At 42.6% G+C, this 25,023-nt stretch overlaps 1 protein-coding gene across 1 annotated transcript in view; it reads right to left on the bottom strand.

Annotated features, from left to right (window-relative positions):
* Nucleotides 1-1,388: 1,388 nt before the first annotated feature.
* LOC115130020 (AF4/FMR2 family member 2-like) overlaps nucleotides 1,389-25,023 on the bottom strand; it is a 178,214-nt gene continuing 154,579 nt past the window's right edge. Inside the window, 12 exon segments of the mRNA XM_029660800.2 lie at nucleotides 1,389-7,370; nucleotides 8,440-8,669; nucleotides 9,997-10,037; nucleotides 10,391-10,484; nucleotides 11,771-11,842; nucleotides 12,253-12,389; nucleotides 13,464-13,527; nucleotides 13,885-14,021; nucleotides 14,512-14,788; nucleotides 17,697-17,812; nucleotides 18,162-19,280; nucleotides 20,492-20,651. Coding sequence (XP_029516660.2) covers nucleotides 7,249-7,370; nucleotides 8,440-8,669; nucleotides 9,997-10,037; nucleotides 10,391-10,484; nucleotides 11,771-11,842; nucleotides 12,253-12,389; nucleotides 13,464-13,527; nucleotides 13,885-14,021; nucleotides 14,512-14,788; nucleotides 17,697-17,812; nucleotides 18,162-19,280; nucleotides 20,492-20,651 — 2,569 coding nt within the window. The 3' untranslated portion in view covers nucleotides 1,389-7,248.

The following is a 25,023-nucleotide window of genomic DNA, read 5'->3' as shown; positions in this document are numbered from 1 at the left end:
TTTGGAAACGGGTTACCCAAAAGGTAATTTTGAAGAGGAAGAGCAATATACAGTACTTATTACTTTGAGTGTACAATTTTCAATGTGTGGGAGAAAAAAACAACTGTTCCTTTGGATTAATGCCAGTGCTTATAGTGTCATGTTTGGCCTGTAGCATGGCCCATACATTTTCCTTGGAAAAACAGACCCTTATTTAGTTGGCTTGGCATGCATTTGTATTAAGCAGTCTACTTAGACATACAACCTGTCATTTAACATGTAGCCAGTTCCTCCTGAATTTCCAGCAGAGAAAAAAAATCAGTCACCAGATTAATGAGATGCTTTGACTTGTGAATTTGCAATGGTAACTTGCAGATATATAGCTGTAGCAGTTGAAACATTACCTTGTGGTGAGCAATGCATGGAAATGTATCTTTGAGATGATTTTATTGCATGGTTACCTTAAGCAATTAAATCAATAAATCTTACTTGTCAGCAGGCTGGCTCGGTGCCACAGACACATTAAATGCTTAGAGTCAGTAAATAGAAGCCTTTTTGACTCCTCATTTGGGAAATTATTTAGCAGGTGGGATTCCTGTACCCACACAAAAATACTTCCATTTGGCCTTTTTAAACACTTTAAAGAAGCCACTGCCTTCCAATGCATCAGGATTCTCTTAAATTAATAAGGTGTGCTGGAGCATGCAAATTGTTCCTGCAATGAATAAATACGAAGCCATTAGTTCCATAAAGAATGCACTGTAATGAGAGGACCAGTAACTCCCACCACAGGCTAATTCAGATGAGAACCAGTGTAATGCTGCTGATTACAGGGGATTTATCATACAGGGAGATACAGATACAATTTAATGTCCCCCTGTGAATGTGTGAGTTAAGTTCACCTCTCCTCTAATCATATTCCTGTCCCGTTTCTCTAATCCTTGTGTCTGTTGTGGGAATCTGATGATGGCGTTGACTGTGGAGAGAAAGAGATAATGTTGTGTTAATGTTGTGATGGCAGTCAGTAGACTGTTGCTGTACTATCTCACATCTCAGATGACTGTGTGTTTCCCCTCAAAAATGATGGCCTTGATTATAAAGCAGATTATATCAAGTTTGTTGTTAAAATATATAATTTACTATACTGACATTAGTTTGGGGAATAAATGGTCAATCCTAAATACATAGCTAGCTGGTTATTACATTTTTATTGACTAATAAAAGAGACTAATGGTCATTCTCACAAGTCGTTAAACGAAGGGATGCAATCATTAGAACGAGATGCCAACGAATCAGGATTTTACTCAGGGCAACTCTGATGTAATGTGCATTCCCCAATTAAATTCATCAGATACTTGATAATGGTATAACCAGAAAAGTGATTGGAAACAGGAGAGGAACAATTTCACCGGTTCATACCATTTTTATTAAATTTTTTTCAGACATTAAACATTTAAAAACAACATAACTATCATTTAAATGTTTGATCATTACATAAAACAATTTTATTATAAAATACAATAGGCAAAAATAATAATAAAAAATGGCAGAACTTGTGCAACACATTTGAAATACAAAGCTAACCAGGCAGGAAGTTTCTTTGATACATAACGCATTTTTAATGAATCCTTACAACTATACGTTAATAAATCCATAGCATAACAGTTACCCTGCTCTGTACAAAAAATAACAAACTAAAAACTACAGCATGCCTGAACTAAGACAACTTCTGTCTTTGAATTTTCTGTTTACAACATTGTCCATCTTTAAACTGTTGACAAAACGTCAGTGAGAGAAAATACAACATTGTCCATCTTTAAACTGTCGACAAAACGTCAGTGAGAGAAAATACAACATTGTCCATCTTTAAACTGTCGACAAAACGTCAGTGAGAGAAAAGGCTATTTACTTGGAATGGTAACCCTGTTCTTCCCTGATGTCTGACCAACATTGTACATCGTTTAGGGAATAGGTAGCATTTAAGTATTATATAAAGCTTGAGCCTTGAGGAACAGTATGTCATTGGGCTAATTTATGGATATCCACATTGCTAACTGTTTTATAAATGAATTGCTTTTAGAACACTGTGAAGGATTTATATTAATGTAACAATGCTGCATTTCACAGTTAAAATGGATCTGACTGAAATGTTTCCAGAACTGACAGTGATTGTTCCATATCTGAAAAACATGTTGTTTAAAGTAATTGAGCAGTTTTATCTCTAAGGCTTGAACATAGGGAACTGATCTTTGGGAAATCGCTCTACTTTTCACAATAAATTTGTCCATCTGGAACATCACAATGTTACAGAATTTCAATAATACTTTCAGAAATACAATTGTATCAAAAGCACATGATTTTTCTTCAAATGTGTATCCCATTTGGTTAATAAATGGCTGTAAATTGTAGTTCATCTATTTAAGCAAGTAGGAAGCACAGCCATGATAAGTAAATGCCTTTTTTCTGTTGTTGACTGAAACTGTACATTAGTTCATATAATCTTGTTGTCTCTCTTTGCAAAACAAAGTGGAGGAGGATACAGAGAAATGACACTCCAGGTGACATTGGAATGACTGAAATGCCAAGGTCACACAGGACAGACTACCAAAAGAGCATAGGTTAGTGGGTGGTAAGATGTCACTGGTCAGCAATACACTCATATCAAGGCAATGGATTTCCAATGCATTTTTGTCAGCTTTGGGCAGTCAAAATAAGTAATATATATTCCATATGGTACAATCCTTTACACCGGAGGACATAAATCATAAAGCACCTCATCATTCTGTACAGATATAAACAGCAAAGGGATCTATGGATGACTGTTCTTCATTTTCCCTAACGCATGTCTGCTACTGCTTTAAGACAACAACAAGCTGAATGAAGGGTTTGACATATAGTCGAATGAAGCTACATATACCAACTGTTGACTTCAATTTGCATAACCATCACTTCTGGTGACCGAAGGTCAACATGCACTATTGTTAGTGACACCAAGTGACTGGCAATGGTTTGCTGTCACAGACACAAGCCATTTAGATTACAACCCAATTACACTAAATTATTCCACTAATAGGTATGTTCATGTGTTATGAGAACCCGGTCCAAGTTGTATCAGTCATATTAAATATGACACAATATTCACTGAATATGAATCAACATTGAGTCATACGGTCGTTAATTGACTAACGTGGTGCGGTGCATTGTGTTCCCTAAGTGTTATTTACAGGGCTTCATTTGCAGAGCGATCAGAATGCTTCCAGCTGGGACAATGTTAAAGGAAAACTCCACCCATAAACCTTTTCCATTATATGATGCTGCGTTTTGCATTATGTGATGCAAAACGCGTTACGCCGGCTGTAAAACTGTATTTCTAAAGTTATATATCTTTAAAAAACGTGATTGCTGACAAGCAAAACCTTTTGGGACTATAACAACAATGTACTATTGAAACAAATACCAAAAGATAGTTTTTGTGTGGAATTTTCCTTTAATTGGAGATAATTGTTCCCAATACTTGTTTTCAATGTAGTGGAACAATTGAGCAAGAGATAACAAAAACACCAAAATGACAGACTTCAGCCAAGCTATAAGGCTTAGTGTTGTACTCACTTACTCCAGGAAAAAAAAGCAGGTTTAAAAAAAAGAAGAAGAAATTATGATGAAGAACATGATAAATATACAATTTGTAACACAATAATATTGTGTTGATAGTCTGTCAGATTTCTTCTAGGTATAATAATAATAATAATAATAACAATGAGTTTGATAGCAGAAATGGTTGGTTTTGACTCCCACTGTGCCGACATCCCTTCTTTGTCTCTACCTTAGATGAGCCTGATGTGTTTGCATTGGAGTTAATTGCAGTGAACCTAGGAAAACATCCTTTGAACGTTAACACTGCATGAGAGCATAACTCTTATTGATTCTGCTTTTAAGTAGTGCCTGATTGTAATAAATACTGTTCAGGCTTTAAACTGAGAAGACGCAGAAGGTGAGCTGCACTTCGTACTGTACCTACTCTAGCTAGTATAGTTGACATATTTTTGTTAACTCTGCAATGCGTCACAGATTTGTATGCTATTTTCAATAAAATTCTCTCGAAGTATTCATTTTAAAATGAAACTCCCTGTATTCATAAATCTATCTAGGAAATATCAACATTAGTAGCAGCAATATAAAAACAAGCCAATTAGGGACTCATTTAATGAGTAATTCCTTCCTGATATGTTATCATCATCACCTGGTTTTACCAAACAAAAGACTAGGTCACACCATAAATTGGCTTGTAAACACTGCCAGTCCAGATGGCACCTCATTCAACGTTTCACCATTTCCTTGTTTTAGACATAAAACCGCATATTTAAAACAAAAACTGATTCTGTTCTCCCTGGTAGGCATAAGCCAATTTGATTCAGCCTTTCCTCATTGTGGAATGAATGCAAAACATTAGCTGCTCCTCTTCGGTGCCAGACTGGGGCTGAGTATGGAGCTGGTTGTTTATATCAGATGATGGATGAGAGAGAGAGAGAGGGAGAGAGGGAGAGAGAGAAAGAGAGAGAGAACAGAGAGCCAGTGCTGCTTGGTGCTTTTGACTAGCTGCCAAAGGGCCACAGATTTCCCTGACAGAATGGCCTGTCTCTAGCGTGAATAGGAACAGCTGGGAAAAGCCACTGGAAGTGTACAAACTGCTTCCCTCATAGGGGCAAAGACAGTTGGCTAATTTGGACTGGAGGAGAAAATGGGATCATTTGCATAAAAAATTATGCACATGCTTCATTTTCCCCCAACTCAACATTGACTGATAGTTATGAGATTATTATCACAAGTTGTTGCAAAAGGCTAAATGAAAAAATGCACTTCAGATACAGTACAAAGAAAGTTTAAGTTGTTAGGTTCGCTTTCATATTTCTCAATTAATTTAGTTACATTAAGACTGGTGTAGATATTGCTATTACCATATGGTGTGGCATCCTACAGCTTTAAAATAGATTTGGAATTGAATGAGCACTGTTTGTGAGGTTACAATAGCATGTAGGCTACAACACTGTTCCATAAAACAACACTGAATGACATTAAATCTAAATAAGACAGTTAATGGATCAACATCAAGTGATTTTTGTTTTATCAATAATTTGTTCAGTCTTTTCTTGTGACATTCCAAAACACTTTAATTTGGCCTAAAATCAAGTGATAAAAACTCCAAACATCATTCTAAATGCCAGAAACACTGAACGTGAATTAAGTGCATTTGTCTCTTGATTCTGCTCTTGTTCTAAGTAACAAGATAATAAACACAATTAGCGCTATCATCCAGCTATTGCTGTAAATGGGTTGGAGTGTTAATCTATTGATTCTAGGTGATCACAGTAAGTCACATTAAGCATTTACATGTTTAAGCGGTTTTGAACATCCTGTTCAGCATCCTCTAAACAGTAACTGAGTTAAAAATTTGATACATGTAAGTCACACATTTGCAATTTTAAAGCCAAACTTGGTATCATACTTCCCAGTAAAAAGTACATGAATAAATTGTGGTTTTATGAAAAAATCTAATATACCAATATGGTATGGAAAAATCATTTAGATTCATTCTTGTTCTTCAATATAGACTCTTAATAATTTTCACCGGATACGGAGGCACTTTGTTTTATCATAGTGAAAATCATATTTCACACATAGCCATGGAGATATGGTCTACTGAAACACACTGTATGGACTGTGCTATAGAGAGAACGATTTGGAATTGACACCCAGCAATAGAGAATCCATCCCCAAATCATCTCTGCACAGTGCAACACACACACTTCGCTTCAGTTCATTCTCTCACATCACATCCAAATAAAAACAAACAACAAACCAAGCATCAAACTTCCTCCTTAGGAAAACTGCCTGTATCTCATATAGATGGCATACAGTATGTCCATCAAGCCAAGTTTAAATCTAGGACGATCAAATGTACAACTATGCACATAACACGTAAGAAGTGTTACTATGGATAATGCTTTAAAACTCTACACCTCTCTGTGGACATGCACAACTGAACCAACATTTAATACCAAAAGAGTTGCGATATACAACACAGCAGTTATTGTAGACATCGAAAAGACAATGTAAAGGTCCTCTGTAGCGTTACTGGACCCATTGTGGCGTACACTGTTTGTGGTGGTGCTGTAACAGTGATTACACAATTCATATGGATTTAAACACAGTCTCATGTGGTGCATCACTTTGTCTTCCCCGTTCCCTTAGACCCATGGAAAATCAGTGCTGCTTTGGAATAAATCCGGCCTCTTATTACTGTAGGTACAAAAATGACATCAACCCAACAAAACAAAAAAACACATAGATACCACCAACCTCTAGGGCTAAAAGACACGATCCAGATCAGTTGTTATCAGATCTTCTTTAGTTGACTACATTATTATGCAAATCCCCCCACAACTAGAGAAATTGCTTGAGCTGGCAGATTGAATTTGATTATTTGTTGTTCATTTCCAATGAGCAACAAGTCATGTAATTATTTCAAATTATTTGTTGTTCCACTGGGACTTATGGGTAGACATTGACAAACTGTTGCTGTATTTATTATCTGACGTGAGACTGAGGTTTGATGGATCATAAATAAACACCACTATCAGATAGTAGTAAAGAGAGACTTTTCCAACTGGCTTCTGTCGGCCAGTTCATCAAGGCATTGACAAAAACAAAACAATAAAAATAGTTGATACCACTTATAACTTCATGAGAAATCTGCCTGTTGGAATGGAGGTGTGAACTGTGAACAACGCTCCAGGCGTTCTGAGAGGACCTTTAGTGGTGATCAAAACAACTACAGGGAAATCACATGGCTCGATCTGGCAGAAAACAACCAAAACAACCACCATACTTCTCCACACAGATCCTTCTCTTCTATTGGCATGCTTTGGAGACAATCCCCAGGTCTTAGGTGGGACTGTCCTTCCATTCACTTTGGGGTTTGGATTTCACTATTTTCTTTCCACAGCCAACAGAAATGTCAACTTTGTATTGAGGGAACAGAGAGACAGACTGTGCAGTAGAGCTGATGATGACCTCATCATGATGACCTCTGACCACTAAGAGTTGACAGTCAGTGGGGCTTTCTGGCTGGCAGAGTGTGGTGGGAGCCCTTGGGGCTGGAGTCAGATGGCTGGAGACTGGGGGTTGCTGGCTGGTAGAGGTAGTGATGGATGTGTGAGACAGACAGACAGACATACAGTGGCAGACAGTTCAGTTCCAGTTCCAGCAGCACTATAACATGTGGGCCTCTATCCGTAGCCAGTGCAGTCCTTGGCGTATGTAGCGCACCAGTTCTGTCATGCTGCTGTGTTGGCTCAATGGTTCCATCGTCGAGTCCAGCTCCTGAAAGAACTCTGTAGACAGAAATGAAGGGGAAACAGGGTGAATGAGAGTGTGTGTGTGTGTGTGTGTGTGTGTGTGTGTGTGTGTGTGTGTGTGTGTGTGTGTGTGTGTGTGTGTGTGTGTGTGTGTGTGTGTGTGTGTGTGTGTGTGTGTGTGTGTGTGTGTGTGTGTGTGTGTGTGAGAGTGAGTGAGTGTAAGACAAAGACTGACAAGTGTAATAGCATAACGAAGGCTCACATTTATGCAGTCTGTTGTCCATTCCTCTCTTTCCTCCTAATAAACAGTGAGTGACTGAGTCCTGGAATGGCTCAATCCTAAAAGTAACAGCTCTGGTGATCAGTATTTTGCTGAAAGGCCCACCTAGGCTTTATGGTGTCATAACTGCCAATTCCTGTCTCATTTCCACCAAAGACACCATCCAACAGACTCTAATTGAGCCCGTTATGAGTGTCGACAGAGAGGAGGAGAGGGTCAGATCAACTTCTAATGGGGTACTTCTGAGGCTGCGAGAGAGAGAGAGAGCTCTCGCCTCACACAACCACGTAACATGTCCCTTTAATCAGCTAGGCTCAGATAACGGATGGGAAATGACAGAGACACGACACATCAAACCCTCCATGCACACAGTCAGAGAGGGGGGGGGGGTCCTTAACAACTCTGGCGGTCTCTCTCTCTCTACATTCACTCACTGATGACAGTAAATATAAAGGGTCCATCTATTCTCCACATCTAATACAAAATAATGCAGAATACATTAGTAAATGAAGAGACCATCCGGAGGGTGATGAAAGGATCGGACTGGACAGTTAAGAATAATTAGTCATTTATTAATGACTGTGTACAATGAAAAAAGGTTGAACATGAATGGAGATGCATGTAATTAAGAAAAATATAGGATAGCATATCAAAAGTAAGGTCACCGCTGTATGAAACTATTACGGATACATCCGCTACGATTACAACAGTACAATTTATGCTACCTACTATACACAATCTGCTATTGCTGGTAATACTACAGCCCCAATCCAAACATCCTGTTCTAAAACAGAGAGAAACTGTGTTGTGTCCAGTCTCTAGTACCTTGGCTCTCTGTGGCGAGCTTCTCTGCCGTGTCCCAGTGTTCGTAGCTGCGGAGGATGTTGTTGGTGATGTTGACGTGGCTAGCGGCCATATGATGGATGCGCTGGGGGATGGCCACGTTGCTGGAGGCACCGGAGGGACAGGAGCCCACAAGGCCAGGGCCCGTACTGCTGCTCACCGAACTAACTGGGGAGGGACTCAGAGACAGGGGCGACGGGGTGCCTGTGCTCCTGGGAAGGCAGAGAGACAATACAGGAGTCAGGGGTTAGAGGGGAAAGTTCAGGGCACCGCCACAGAGATAATACTGTACTGTACACACACAAATAAAATTAAATATAAAAGATAAATAAATATAAACTAAACAAGACCTCCACCCCCACGTCATCGAGACATTCATTGGTGCCATGTCTTCATTAGAAAGTGAATCACATGAGAGAAAAATATTTTTTTCCCTTCTTAGCTTTCTGACCCAGGGAGACTGATCAGGGAGATTTGAACTGGGTAGGTTTACATTTAGCCAATACATGTTATTTCGTCAGGCTTAACCACTCTTCGTCAGGCTTAATCACTAATGCTGATTTGAACTATATGAGCGGCAAACTGGGGCTTTTCTCAGCTTGACAATCACAGCTTGATTTTCTGTCAGCCTGCTTCAGCCATCAATCAGAGGACATATTTATCAGTCTTTTAGTGCCAAACCCAAACAATCAGGCTCCAGGTCCTGTAATTCAGCACTAAATTGAAAGGCGCTCGCCCCGTGAAGTTAAATTATGTTCCCTGTCAACAGCTTGCCTCTCTCGGCTCCCTCTCTAGCAGGTTGAGTCTTTTCCTCAAATAAATAAACCCTTGAGGAAAAAAAGAAAATAAGGGGAAAAAAGATTCATGATTGTCAAGGACAGAACAAACAAACTGTGGGAAAAGAGGCCAGAGCATAGTGGAATCTAATGTTGATTACAGTTGCAGCAGGTAGTGGAGCTAACCCAAGCGGATTAAGAAGGCCAGTTTGTGGCTAATGTGACCATGGTGAACTGGAGGTGACTGCAGGAGTCCTAGGAGCCAGTAGGATCTGAGGCTAATTGCTTCTGACAGCTCATCTCACAGCAGAACAGCAGGGCCGGTCAGTGCTGTGGCTGAGGGCTAGATCCCAGGCCTGGAAATGACAGGCTAAAGGAGCTCACAGTCACACACAGAGGATGGCTCACCGCCAACTCCCAGACACACTGACGAGCCCGACGGTAGCGCCATGGTAAGCTACGAACCCAAACCCAAACGTACAGGGTGGATCAGCTAGGTTCAGTTGCCATGGAGCGTCCAGAAAAACAGTGAAGCAGTGAGCTCATCTCATGCCACCAGTGTGATGTGCTAGAAGCTGGAAGTCACAGTGACAGAGGCTCTGTCTGTTGTGGCCATTGTCTGAACAAAGCAGTCACCATCTGAGAGGATTAGCTTGTTGCTTGGCCAGGAGTAGGCACATACATTGTTCTGTTCTGGGAAAGATCTCATATAAAGAAAGGATTGTGATGCAACATGAGATGACTGAGGTGAAATGTTACTCACTTTCCATTGGCTCCCCATGGCGAAGGTGCTTGGGAACTTTTCTGGAATGGAAGAGTTTTGTGAGAGCGTGATATTTTGCAGCTCTACTACACAAACATATTGCATAGCTTAGAAAATCTATTAATGCAACTCAAAAAGCTCCTCTAGAATAATATGCAAGATAATTAATTAAAACAGGCTTAAACACAAACAATGTATGTAAATCATTGATACAGTTAATTTGCACACTAATTGGAAAACAATGTATGGCTTTTAATAACCAACATGCAGAACTAATGAGTATACACAACTCAAAACAAATATATATTACATTTAGAAATCTTAATTGGCTTTACGTGTTCTACTGTCCTTCTTCTACTCCTAGATGTTAGAATTAGAAGTTAGCGTTAGTTACCTTGAAATACTCCATTAGGGAACGGGAATACTTTACTGCATGGTCCTTCTTCAATTTGAACATTCTCAAGTACAGGAGGGATAAACAGCGATTGCTATGGAGTTAAGAAAATAATAACATTAACATGAAATACTGGATCTTATACCGTGTATCTAGCATTGACAACATTACATATTACTTATGAACATTAAGCACAAGAAGATAATAAAAGAACAACAATAAGGAAAAGTGTTTTCTAACTAATTAACTTTGCATATCCATGATGCATGACTAAATAATCTTGTTGTCATCAAACTCTATCTCTCTAATAGCTTGAAAATAAAGGCTAGAAAACAGAGGCTGCAGCCTAGTAATCAGATCCCAGTAGCTTCCCTGCCAGGGACCTTTGGTCTGCAGATCCAGCCTCAGGGCCATGGGGGGGGGGGGGGCTTGACCTTTCAACAGTGTGCTGCTCGCCAGACACCAGATGCTTTGGACATATGCACCACCCCATGACATGACACTAACACTCAGGCATTAATAAGCCATCACTGCAGTACACCGCTTCCTTGTTTCACCTATTCTAAACCACATCAGTACGTATAGTACGTACATGCGCGAGCGCACACACATGCGCTCATACGCACGCACACACGCACGCACACTTTGCCCTCTAAAACAGATTATAAATGGATGGATCATGTCAGCCAGTGTCAAATATTTGAAAATAATCCCTAATGATGTCTGAACGGTGTACTAACAGGAAATATGACCTGGGAATCTCACTCCTACGCTCATCACTGTCTGCACTGCTAAATCTGAGAGTCTAACCATAACATTCTAACCATAACATTCTGCTCAGATTATACAATCCATATGACAGGCAGCATATAGTTTCCCTTCATCTCCCCTGTAGCAGTGTGGCGAACTGTATATGTTTGTAGTCTGCTGCCTGCCGCCAGGAAATCTTTCATTATCCCTTAATAGCTTAATGAAATACAAGAATAATGATCCACTTTAAGCTGATTAAGTGCTTTAGCAGTGTTTTAAAGCTCCCTTCAATATCCATCCGATTGTCGGGGAGTGATGGCTGAGTGGAGATTTAAATTGTGTTTGAGTGAAGCGGCGGATTGAGCATCTAACGGGGTTGGAAGCCGGCTGGATTTTCTGAAATCAACCCAAATGCCCACACAGGCTAGAGTTTGTAGTCCGTCATCACATCCATCAGTGCAATGTTAGGTCTCCTTCAACCACCATTCAGTCATCAGACACACACACGCACGCACGCACGCACGCACGCACGCACGCACGCACACACGCACGCACGCACACACACACACACACACACACACACACACACACACACACACACACACACAGCAGAGCGAAAAGAAAACTCACCACAACACAGCTAATTTCTTCTCGGCTACAGTTGCTGAGTGACTTGTAAAGTTCTTTAACCTCATGGCATACCTTCAAAAGCAGAACAGACCAAAAAAAATGGATCATTTTCAAATATTCTTCCTTTTCATAATTCATTCATTTCAATCCAAATAACAAAAAAGGAGCATGACTCAATATCCATAAAGCCAGGGGACGTTCCATAGAATGACCGGCCTTGTGTCATTTTCTGTGTCTAATAGTTTTTGAAGAAAAGATTTCAATCAGCCATGCATGAATCCCTGGGTAGAATGATGAGCTACAAGGTCCATCTATTTTCATTTTCACTGCCATTAATAAAATGAGCGTCGCTAATTGCCTTGACTTGTGGGTTAGACTGGATTAGCGATGGACATAATGATGCTCATTGTCACTGAGGGCAGGTGGGGATACCTGGCCTGAGCGGGGGCGGGAGGGAGAGGCACATTGGTGGGGACACAGACCTGATGAGTTCAACCGTCTCAGAGTACATAGTGTATGGAGACTTGGCCTCCAGCGGATCCCGCTCCATGGCGTTGCCACACTCGATGAACGACAGCGCCCCATCAGCGTAGTTAATGGCTTTGCCAAACTTCTCCATCTGTGAAGAAACAATGGAAACTTTGAACAAGATCAGCATTAGGTTCACAACACTACATGGCCACAAATGATTCTCCTCATTTTGAATCATTTTTCAAAGCTTCAAAGCTCTCGTGAAAACAGATAATAAGCAGATTTAATCAGAAGGAAAAATAACAATGTCACGTTAATGTTCGGGGAACATTCTTTTGATATTTTTCTATTTTCTGGAGAAAAAAAAGTATACACGGAGCCAAATTACAAACCCAAAGTGCAGACAACAAATAATAGGCATATGACTCATAAATGCACATGAGTGTAAAATAAAATAGATTTACACAGCACTCTCCACTGAAAGCACCTCTCAAGCAGGTTCTATCCATTTTAAGTAAGCCCCTTTTACCACATACGACCGGGCTGGTGGAAGATTCATTACAGCTCAACGATTACAGTCATGTAACAAGGGCAATCAATTCCCTTCACTTTCTATTCATGGCTGGCTTTACCTCGCAGATCAGATTTATGCCCAAGTGGATGTAACTTTCGATAAAGGACAATGTCTGGAGAGATAATTGCTGGAATCCAATTATTAGGGCCCTATGAGTGTGTTGGTAAATCACGCCCGTCACCTAGGCCCAAGCCCCTCTTTGAGGACATTGAAGAGGTGTGTAAGAGCTCCTTTTGTGATAGATCACACATCCTCACTTAGAAAAGACTACAGGTCTCAACAAGGGCTCTACTCTATCCTCTGCACACCTACTAGCATTCTTCAGCTAAGACCAGTGTCTGTCTGTTAATAAGAGCTATTCAGCAGGAATACTTAATAGGCTCAGTAAGAGCTGCTGCTTGCTAATGGCACGTTGGCATGTATTTGCTAATGGTATTATCACACGGGTCTCTGTTGCTATTCATATTTGTGATGTCATGTGACTGACTAAAACAGGGTGTGTTTATTGCCTGGCTCAGACAAAATACAATCTAAGGAAGAAGAACAATTTAGTTTGTGCAATGTATCTCTATCAAAGTAAATGCTGAATTAAACGTTTTTAATACATTTTCAGGTGCTGTTTTAAACTGTAATAAAACAGCAGCTTACCAGTGCATCTGCTTTGTGCTTTAGTTTCTTGGCTTCTTGCATGCAGTAGTCTGCGTTGTGAACTCTGTGGAGAACAATCACAGTGAGACTTTGGTTAGTCTTACAAGTTAGAAATACAAAACAGATCAGTTGACAGAACAATGTGTTTGTCTAACGGTGCTGCACCTCCTGGATTGCAGTTGTTCATGTTCATGTTGTAGTTGTCCTCCACATGTTCAATGTGTTTCCTTTTGAATTATACACATAGAGGAACTTAACTCTGTAATCACATCCCACAACTGCTTCAACATGCGGTGACATTTTAATCATGTTTGAGACTTACATTAGTACATGCATCATGCCATTAAATTCTGGCTGTGCATCGGGGGGGGATTGGTGTTTTTGAAGTGTTTGGAGAAGTTAGTTAGTTACTCATACATACGTGTTATTGAACGTTAGCTTGGGCCTTCTAGGCTCCATGTGGTCCATGGACAGAGATGACGGGTTGGACCAAACGTCAGAATCGGACTGACCGTTGCCATGGAAACTGCCAGACGGCTTGCTATGGGTATCTTCCTCCTGTGAGATGGCAGGGCCAATTAATATGATAATTAGCATCCAGCAGTAGGTCTAATAGTACTGTAATGATTCATCCGGGTGATTTGGACTGCTGTTACTACGTTGTGACCGTGTATTATTTCTATGTCCTGGCTTTAAACATATTCCGCACGTGGGATCCATTTTCTTCTCTTCATGGCTGTTTTGAAATCCCTCCAAAGGGTCATTAGATTTGCAAAAACAGGAAATAGTGGTAGTTGCTGGAGCAAAGAAATAATCTGCAGCAACAGCCTCATCTACCAACTTCTCTACACAAGAAATTATAGAAGACACATTTTATTAGCAAACGAGAGCGGATGCAAAAGAATCATACTTTAAAATAATAAACCATCCAAAAAAACAATAAACCCCAAAATTGCTCAGTAATTAATGATAGCAATACGACAGTTTATAGCAATACGACAGTATACATTTTGGCTAGTTTCATCATGATCAGCTGTCCTCTACTTACACTGCTTGTCTTGGAACGTGAGAAGGATTTGCTCTCTCCTTTGCTGCGGTGCTTGTGTGAGGAAGAGGAGGATGAGGAGGAGAAGTTGGGCAGAGAGCAGCTGAGGGTGGGTAGCAATAAGGTGCTGGTGGCGCTGCTAGCACCGCCCTCCTGGCTGAAGGAGGAACACTCGCTGGTCCTGCGCTGGCGTATAGGGGGTTCATCGGAGAGCGGAGAAAGCAGGGGAGGCAGCAGCTCTCGCTTCTCCTCTCTCTTCCTGGGCTGTTTCCTCAGAGAGCTGGGCAAAGACACATACAGGAACATTTATGAAATGTTTACGTGTGGTCCATGAAGTGTTATGACATCCGTATGTAGACACCCTTTGAATAAACTGTTATCGAAACGGACATAAAAGAAGAACATTGCTTGGCCTACTCCCTCTCTCTGTTGCTGTCATCCCATGTTATTCACTACAATACTGGAGAGAGACGGCAAGTTCTCACAGCCTTTGAAATGCCAGCAAATCTCATGTCCAATGTCATCAAAGTGGTAGATGGATGAAAATAATTTAGAAATGACTTGACTGTTTAAGGCATTTGTAAAAATTGGGAAGTACATTATGTACAGGGCTCAAAGAAAACAGCCGGCCTTTGACAGAATATTCTGTTTGTTAGAATGAGTGATTATTTCAGTTTTTATTATAAGACTAAATCAAACGCAGCATTAATGCTAAGGCATGGAGTCGGTACTTTCACCATCAGTTGGCTTTTATTAACGAAGGTTACGGTGGTAACGCATCTTGGAGACTTCAATTACAATAAAAACAGTACGTGAGCAGATCAATGATATTTAATATAACTTCAACATATAATTTCCACTTGGTTTTGGGTAAAAAATATAAAAAATAAAGTATAAAACCATAGAACTCTTTCATTTTTCCCCCCAGTGCCTCTGACCCTCTAAGGGCGCAGCCCAGAAATAGGCCTACAAATAGCCCTGTAGTGCACTGACGGGTCAAAATATTGATTGATCAGGCAGTGGAAAGGCAGTTTGTTATGACAGAAAGCACTTCTGCCTAGATTTACAGTCCTTCTAATATCCACTCCTGCTCCAGGAGCCTGGCCCCTCACAGGGGAACACAGCAGACTGCAGTCTGTATCCAGGTGGGTTCTCTCGGTATAGCTGTGTGTGCCCACATGGGGCTTTTGTTAACAATAGTGTTCTCTATGTTAACAGATAAGAGGCAGGTGGAGAAGTTGCCTTGAATACTTTCCCTTCCTCAAAGTCAATAAGGACTTTAAGAACCACCAAGGACGTACAGTAGTAGCGAGAAACCTCGCCTCCCGCTGCTACTATATTTCTCACATTGTTTGCAACAATAGATTATTTCGCCTCCCTTTCCCTAAACTCATGGGGATTTGATATACGAGAAAAAAATGCTTAGCTAGCACAAGAGCGCCTAAAGCAGTAACAGGGAAAACGCAGTCAGAAAACCTCATTAGGATTATGTTCCTCAGGTTATTTTGAACAGCAGCATATTTTGTCTTGTTTTATGGGCCTGAAAATGAGCAGAATCCCGGTCGGTCCGTTTACAGCATTAATAAAAAGCATCTTTACTCTCCAATCTGAGCAAAGATGCTTTTTATTAATGCCATAAATGGACCGACCGGGTTCTGCTCATTTTGAGGCCAATCTGATTAAAAGGGTGAAGATTTGCTTTGAGGCTGTCTAAATTCGGATGATTTAAAGGCTACTAGGCAGGTCATATTTCAGCCCAGACCAAAGGGTTCAGCATTTCTGCACTAGATACCCGTGCCAGCTCATATATCATAGCTCAGGTAATCATATTAAAGATATGTGTAGTGATTAGTGGTGAAGCTCAGTGGACACTCCGTCCTCCAGACTCATTCTGCTCAACCCCCTGACCCTTGTCACCAGCATCCCTTCATCGAGCAGTAGGTCTCTGCAGCGCTAATTGAATATCTAAAATTAGCATTAGCTCTCTTGTCAGTGTCACGTTACCTTAATGCTGTAGGACACAGGACACTGTAGAGAGAGCTAGCAATAGCTAAAAGATAAATGTGTAGTGGAGCAACCTCACTTCTCCTGTATGTCGCAGCCTGCTCTCTGAGGAGGATCTACACTGGTTGGACCTTGCCTGAGGATGTAGCCATTCACAACACATACAGCACATACAGTACTACCATACACTTAGGAAATATAACAGCCTGTAATTACACTGTGGCAGTGGTGTAAAGTACTTAAGTAAAAATACTTTAAAGTACCACTTAAGTATTTTTGGGGGGTATATGTACTTTATTTTACTTTTTATATTTTTGACTACTTTTACTTTTACTTCACTACATTCCTAAAGAAAATTATGTACTTTTCACTCCATGCATTTTCCCTGACACCCAAAAGTGTCTTCTTAGCAGGACAGGAAAATGGTCCAATTCTCGCACTTATCAAGAGAACATCCCTGGTCATCCCTACTGCCTCTGATCTGGTGGTCTCACAAAACACAAAGGCTTCATTTGAGTTTTGGAGTGTGCCCCTGGCTATCTGTAAATAATACAAAAATAAGTCAATTGTGCTGTTTGTTTTGCTTAATATAAGCAATTTGAAAGTATTGATATGTTTACATTTACTTAAGTATATTTAAAACCAAATAATTTAGACTTAAGTAGTATTTTAACGGGTGACTTTCTCTTGTACTTGAGTCATGTTCTATTAAGGTATTTATATCTATATCTATTAAGGTATCCCCCCAATGGTGGAACAAACTCCCTCACGACGCCAGGACAGCGGAGTCAATCACCACCTTCCGGAGACACCTGAAACCCCACCTCTTTCAGGAATACATAGGATAGGATAAAGTAATCCTTCTCACCCCTCCCCCTTAAAAGATTTAGATGCACTATTGTAAAGTGGCTGTTCCACTGGATGTCTTAAGGTGAACGCACCAATTTGTAAGTCGCTCTGGATAAGAGCGTCTGCTAAATGACTTAAATGTAAATGTATTTTCACTTTTACTCAAGTATGACAATTGGGTACTTTTTCCTCCACTGCACTGCTGACACCCATAATGACTATGTACATGCCTCTAAACACTTACATAACATGATGCTCTACACATTCCTTTTCTCATCCAGTAACCATAGTGATGTGTAAGTAAGTACTGCTGTGAGTGGTTCGGCGACACTTACTCTTTTGTGCTAATGTTCTTGTGGTTGTGTATCGGTGAGATGCATGGGGGAAGAAGCAAGGAGTCTTTCTCCAACCGCAACTTCTTGCTTCCGCCGACAGCGTCACAATGGTCCATCTGAGGAACACAGAAACAAACAGCTCAGTCACCATTGAAAGGGAAAGGGGGACACCTAGTCAGAATGCATTCAACTGAAATGTGTCTTCCGCATTTAACATTTGACATCCACGTCTTTGGAGCCCGGGGAACAGTGGGTTAACTGCCTTGCTCAGGGGCAGAACGACAGATGTTCACCTTGTCAGCGCAGGGATTCGATCCAGCAACCTTTTAGTTTCCGGCCCAAATTGAACATACTACTAACACATTTCTCACTGCTCCTCCATTGACATACTCTAACCATTATTCTATAAACCAATACGAGCCAGTACCAATAGAGAAAAAAGAGTGAGAAAGATTCTGTGCTTGCCTTGTGTTTCCTCTTGGCCTTGCTAGGTGGTTTCTCAACAGGGGTAGACTGAAGACTGGCGGGGGACTGTCGTCTGTGCTTAATGCTGGGTTCAAGTGGTTCCCGGGGCTCAACTTTCACAGAAGGGGGCTCAGGGGGGTCCTGCCCTGGAATCTTAGACAGGAAGCTCAGCTCGATCTTCACCCACAGTGACTTGATGTCCTCAAAGTCCCTGAGAGGGGACAGCAGTTTGTTCTGGACGATGGGGACGGAGGAGAAGAGGGGGTCCCCTAGGAGGTCCATGGCCCCAGGGTCTGGGATGGATATGGAAGAGCTGCAGGTGCTGGTAAGGCTACTGACAGTCAGGATATTGCTGTTGCAGTCCTTGGCTGCTTTGAGAGTCTGCAGACTGCTGGGTCCTGGACAGGGAGGGTTATGGATCTTGACCAGCTCCTCTGGTTCAGAGTGGCACTCAGATGACGAAGACTCCGTCTCGATGAACTCCTTGGACTTGGGGATGATCTTGCTGGGCCCCCTGTGCTTCTTCTTTTCCAGGACTGGGGCCAGGGGAGGAGGAGCTGGAGTAATTGTAGTGGTGGTGCGAGGCTCCTTCCTAGGGGCAGTCTTCCCACTGGTGCTCTTGGTCCTGGACTTGGGCTGCTCCAGGAGGGATGGAGGGTCCTTCTCCTTGGAAGTAGTGCTGATGGTGGGGTTGATGGGCTTGGACCAGGAGGTGTGATCCTCCAGGCTGGACGAGCGCTCCACTTTCTTCGGCTGTTTCTTCCCCAAGCTGCGCCTGGCTGGGGCTGGCTCCACCGCCACCACGGCTGGGGATTTGACCTTTGAACCCTTGCCCTCTGAGACTTTTGGTCCAGTCTTAGGCTTGGCCTTCTCTCTGATGGGGCTGAGGAGGGCCCGTTCCTTGGGGTCTGTCGGGGCCAGCAGGGCGGCGGGGCCAGGCTTGCTCTTCCCTGGGGCCGGGCCCTGGCCCTCAGGGGCCTGTTGGCTGTGGTCAGTCTGGGAGCTGCTGGGCCCATGGCTCTCTCTCTCTGGCTGGGTATTGATAAGTGCTTTGTTGTGTGGGGTCACTTTGTTCAGCCACTTATCCAGCTGCCATTTGTTTGTTGATGGAGGTTCAGGCTGTGAGAGAAGAAAAGCAGAAAGGACAAAGAATATACAGTTAGATCCAAGTTTGGTTTGATAGTAGACTACGTAGCTTCATAAAACACTGTGTTGACTCATGAAAGTAAAATGTGATAATTCAATTGTCTCTTCAGAGTTATATTATGACACCCGCAAACCAATGACAACATTTTGTGATGAAGCGGCCATTAAAATAGGCTCTCATAAACTCATGAATGACTGAGTAGTGCTCTCCCATAATTTCCTTGCGCCATTCGGCAGTCTCTGAGTGCCATGTTTTCATCAACCATGCTATCTCACATCGTTTGTTTTCTACCATTATGCCCCTAGACAAGTATAAATCTCTCATATGAAATCATAAAGACTGTCTTGAATGATCTCCTAAATGATAGCAAATCATTCGGAAAGGAAGTGCTGGAAATGAATTGACGAAGGAATGAAGCATTAAAACCACTGAGTGTAAAGCTGGGGCTAACACATACACTCTCCAGTCTGATGCAAGCATTCATAAAATTTAATCTTCCACACTATTTCATCTGTGAAAGCCCCAGCCTTTACATCCCATCAGTTGGGGTGGTGGATTTAAGCTGTTCTGGGCAGGGGGATTTTGGAGTTAAAAGCACCTGCAGCAATACTACATTAACATTCTAACATGCCTGCTAGAAAACTCCTGGGCCCTCCCGGAAGTCTTTAGTAAACCATCAGTAGAGTGCACTTTGAGAGGGAAATAGACTTCCCTAAAGACAGACAGGGCCGTTCCCTGGTCCTCCTGGCTATTCCCATTGGCTGTTCACTGGTGGACAGGAAGTCACATGGTCTGTAGAGGGTGCCCAGATGCACTGTGGTAAATATTTACCCGGCTCAAAGAGACTGCCCCTCTGTGGAATACAACTGCGCCTGGTGCTATAGCTGCTTTAGCTGTCATGCAAGTCTCTACAGTGTCGGCACTAAAACAAGAAAGTCTGCTAATTTAATCCTATCAAAATTATAGGGATATTAGAGTAGATGGGAAGTTTTCTCCCCTTGATCAAAATGTTGTTTTAGTGATATTAGATGGTATTAGTGTAATAATGTGTCTTTCTGGAGCCTAAAATAATAATGTTTCCCTCTTTGGCATAACACTGGTTGAGTATTGGTTGATAGCACAGTTAGTTTTATTCTGACTATGCTTGGTTGGTAGAGTATAGTAAGGAGTGATTGTGTTGTACCTCTGGGGTGGCGGTCCGGGAGGCCCCGTTACACTCACTGTCACTGGAGCTGCTCTCGCTATCGGAGTCTGACTCGGAGCTGCTCTCTGATTCGCTGGAGCTGCCCGAGGCACCGCTGGAGAGGCCCGGGTCAGTGGTCCGAGACGTGGCCACAGGGATGCTGGGTAGCAGAGAGAGAGAGCGAGAGAGAGAGCGAGAGAGAGAGCGAGAGAGAGAGTGAGAGAGCGAGAGAGACAGAAAGAGAGAGAGAGAGAGTGAGAGAGACAGAAAGAGAGAGCGAGAGAAAGAGAGAGAGAAAATATAAAGAAAATTATTTAGAGAAAAAGAAGGCATTATATATTATACATAAACATAGATTGTGTGATAGATTAATCTTTACTTTAGCTGTTCTCATCCAGCCGCATATTCCGGCAGCACAACCTAGCCCTCTGTGACCCCGGACTGATCTCATTCCACTGGAGTGAGTAATGCACTGATGCGCTGTGACGCAGCTTTCTTTTGTCATCGTTTTGCTAAGAGCAGCCTTGTGCTCTGCCTCATGTTCGGCGCCAGCCACACACCCGGCCCCGTGCTCTCTCTGCTCAGCACTCCGCGGCGGCACTGGCTCTCTCAGCGGCGACACAGAGTTGGATGAGATGAGTCCACCTGTCATTGACATGACTCCCAGATCCACACAGACTGCAGACAGCAGGAGACAGCCCCATCAATCACACAGCGCCATCTGCCTCTCTCTATCCCTCTCTCCCTCCATCCAGCCCTGAGATGCAGGCAGAGCAGCATAAACCAGGCTGACTCCATCAACACACACATCCAGTCACAACATGAAAACCACTGTAAAGATTAGTAAACAGAGGTTCACTAATATACACAATACTATAAACATATTAACACACATGCACGCACAAGCACTCTCTCTTTCTCTCTCTCTCTCTCTCTCTCTCTCTCTCTCTCTCTCTCTCTCTCCCTCCCTCTCTCTCCCTCTCTCTCTCTCTCTCTCTCTCCCTCTCTCCGTGTTGTACTAGGGCAAAATGTTATTCAGAGAATAATGTATCTGACATCCGAGTAAAAAAGAAACCCTTCCACTTTCATTAAACACAACAGATAACTGCAGAACAAAGGAAATTGACATAATGCTTTTATAATAAGCAATTTATTCTCCCTGTTGAAAGTGTCAACACTAGACTCGCTAAAGATGTTGCAGGGGCGTACTGTACTTTACTGCTGGAGAAAGTAACAGCTCTAGTGGTTGACAATAAATGCCTTAAGGAGGCAGTTTGCTTTCTCACCACCTACGTACTTATTCTTCCACACTCTTTCAACCTTCTCTGTCACGCTACTGGTTCAGCTATTGGATCCTCAAAGGCCTAAGCTTTATAACACAATAAAAGCCACACTACACTACTGAAGCCCTCTAAAGACACTCCATCCAAAGCATGGTTATGTGATAGGACCGGAGATACACTGGACATGACCGTAGAAATTAAACATGATGGGTAACGATGTGGGTCTTTTCTGTCAACACCCCCTTGATGACTGTGTTTTTCTGTGACAGGGTGAGGGGTCATACGGCCGCATGACCAAGACAGCTTGGAGATCAGCTCGAGGACATAGCGGTGGCACGAAACTCTGCAGTGAAAAAGAGCCATGTCTTAAATGACCACAATTAACCCAAAATCGGTGCCATGGACCAATAGCCTTTTGCTAACATGTCCAGCTTGTCTGAGCCAGGTCAGGTCCTTAGAGGAGTCACTAGCTTCCCTGCCCCCAGGGCTTGCCTAGTGGCAGTTTGGTTCCAAATCTGGATTACAGTACAAGGCTAGAGAAAGCAGGACCAGTGGACTCTGAGGCTCACAGTCAGGTCAGGTTAATTGTTAAATATAGAGGAAGAGGCCAAGACCCTGTGGGTAATGTCGTGTGGCATGGTGCTCCTATAGCCTGCCCTGGCAGTGCCCGCCACTGCACGCTGCCAGTAGGATGGCACAGCAGTAGCACACATGGCATCTTGTCCTTGCTCTGCTCATGAGTCCAAGGCCAAGCCCAATAGGCTCTTGGGAGCTGGGCCAGCACAGCACCACTGTCTGTCTGTCTGTCTGGGCCAGCACAGCAACACTGCCTGTCTGTCTGTGTGATCTCTCCTTCATTTGCTGAGAATGGTGTCAGCACAAACAGAGCCAGCACTAGAACAAGCCAACAGCAAATAACCATCCATATACACACAACACTCTTGAGATAACGCATACCTGAAATGATAAGGCAACCATTGACAGATCGACGGAGTACTTGTCTCGACTGTACGTAATTGTTTACAATAAATTGTTATAGGAATAGTTATAAGATTGCCCTCTTTTTCTACATTCAAAATACGTTTTATGTAGTAGAACTACTGTGGCTTTTTCCAATACCCAAGTGCTGTCCAACTCATTCTCTGGAAGAAGAGATGTAATTACTATCCTAGGTGCCATTAAAGTGTTTAAAATAGACCTATAGGAGACATTCTTTCTTTCACCACTCAGCCTCTCCAAGTGGTGCTCTGTGCATGCAAATAGTTCATAAAAAGGAAGCTCTAATGTTCTATTTCAGAGTGAAGAATGGCAGCAGGGTAAGGTCACTTAATTTCCTTTCTTCCACTTGATGGAGGTGAGCCTGGGCTGACAGATGACAGAATCATGTGGGAAAATAAGGGGCGGGAGAACAATGGCCGCTGTCTGCTTTCAGCGTGTTCACCTCAGTCTACCCCCGCTAACCTCTGACCTGCTAACAGGCCCTGCTCTCAGAACACCATCCTATCCTCTCTAACCTGTCTCTCTACTCTCAGTGCTGAGCTGCCTTTCTCACAGCAGACAATAAAGACATTTAGAACATTGTCTGCTGTCCATGGAACTGGCTGTTCCATCCAGACTGATGATATTCCGTGGCAGGCAGGGAAACAAACAACGTATTTGCCGCCATAATTCATTGAATCAAAGAACAGAGCTGAAAAAAACAACAAGAGTTGCATATGTTGCTAATGAAAACAACCCACTGTGATGGGTTTTAATCACGGAGGCTAAGAACAAAGGGCCACACACAATGCATCTCATTCATTTACATTTGAACACCAAATGTGGCACTATTAATGCGTAAACAAAGTAATGGCATTCACGATTCATGGGTTTTCCTCCTCATCCCAAAACAAACTGCATGGAGGGAGCCAGTCTGACAGACTGGGAGTAGAGGGAGGGAGAAAATGTCTCTCCAGCAGAGAGGCTGTTGTCCCAGGCACCTCACGAGGCCCATTGAGAGAGTGGGATAGCAGTATACTCTAAAACCAACAGCTTTTAACTCACACAGTTCCAGTGCTTACATTTCACCGTTCATCCCAGCTAATTCATTGGAGTCTTCTAGGTTCTTAGGAGCTGTTCTGTCAAGGCATGGATTCACAGTGAGGTCTAAAGAGTGGGGACAGCTCTACAGTATCCTTCCATCTGGTCACATTATCAGATTATCTACAGTTATGTACGACTCTTTGAACAAGACGCTGCCAGACAGACCCAGACAGAATCCTGATGTAGTCATTACACAAACCAAACGACTTGGAGCATTCATTAAAAACCTAATAAATAAGTAAAGTTATGATATTTGGAACTGTTTACACCATAAATATTCAATGTTTAGTAATGAAGCAATTTTCCAGGCCAGTGCAATGTGGAGATATAAAGAGAGGGATATTAACCACTCACAATCTCTCTCTCTCTCTCTCTCTCTCTCTCTCTCTCTCTCCAGCATGTTTGCGTGCACACACGCACGCACACAGTCTTCTACAGAAAACCTTGTGGGGACACAGAATTCAGTCCCATTCAAAATCCTATTTTCCCTAAACCCTAACCCTAACCCGTACTAACCATTCTGACTTCTGGTCCCCACAAGAATAGTTAAACATGTCCACACACACACACACACACACACACACACACACACACACACACACACACACACACACACACACACACACACACACACACACACACACACACACACACACACACACACACACACACACACACACAATGGGAAAGGGAGAAGAAAATACGGGAGCAAGGCTATCTCCCATGGGATCATCAAGGGACACAACAAGACCAACCTCCAATGATCCCACTGCCCACAGCTGGCTGAATGGGCAGCTTTAGGAACAGTCTGCTATCGATTTGTGATTTTCTCCTTCTATTTACACTGATACCATAATCTGAGATCAATAAGGCCGATAGACACAGGCCTGTGGCGGAATTGATGAGGCGAGCGGTGGAGTGGCTAGCCTCCAGCCTCAGACAGTGGAACCAGAGAGACAGCAGGACGAGAGAGAAGAGACAGATCTATCAAAAGAAGAGGCAGGCAAGGCAACATCTGAAGGTGGTGGATGGTGGAGGAGACTCATTAAACCAGACCTGGGTACATTTTGGAGCCAACTGGCTGGCTGTTGTAACGTGGTGAGTCAGTTGAGACAAGCCAGTCCCGCATTGATTCAGTGAAGGCCATCACTCTGCTCTCCCCTTGCT

Source organism: Oncorhynchus nerka, linkage group LG6 (assembly GCF_034236695.1).
Source record: "Oncorhynchus nerka isolate Pitt River linkage group LG6, Oner_Uvic_2.0, whole genome shotgun sequence".
NCBI lineage: Eukaryota > Metazoa > Chordata > Actinopteri > Salmoniformes > Salmonidae > Oncorhynchus > Oncorhynchus nerka.
Note: the sequence above shows the minus strand (reverse complement) of the source record. Positions and strands in the feature narration are given on the sequence as shown.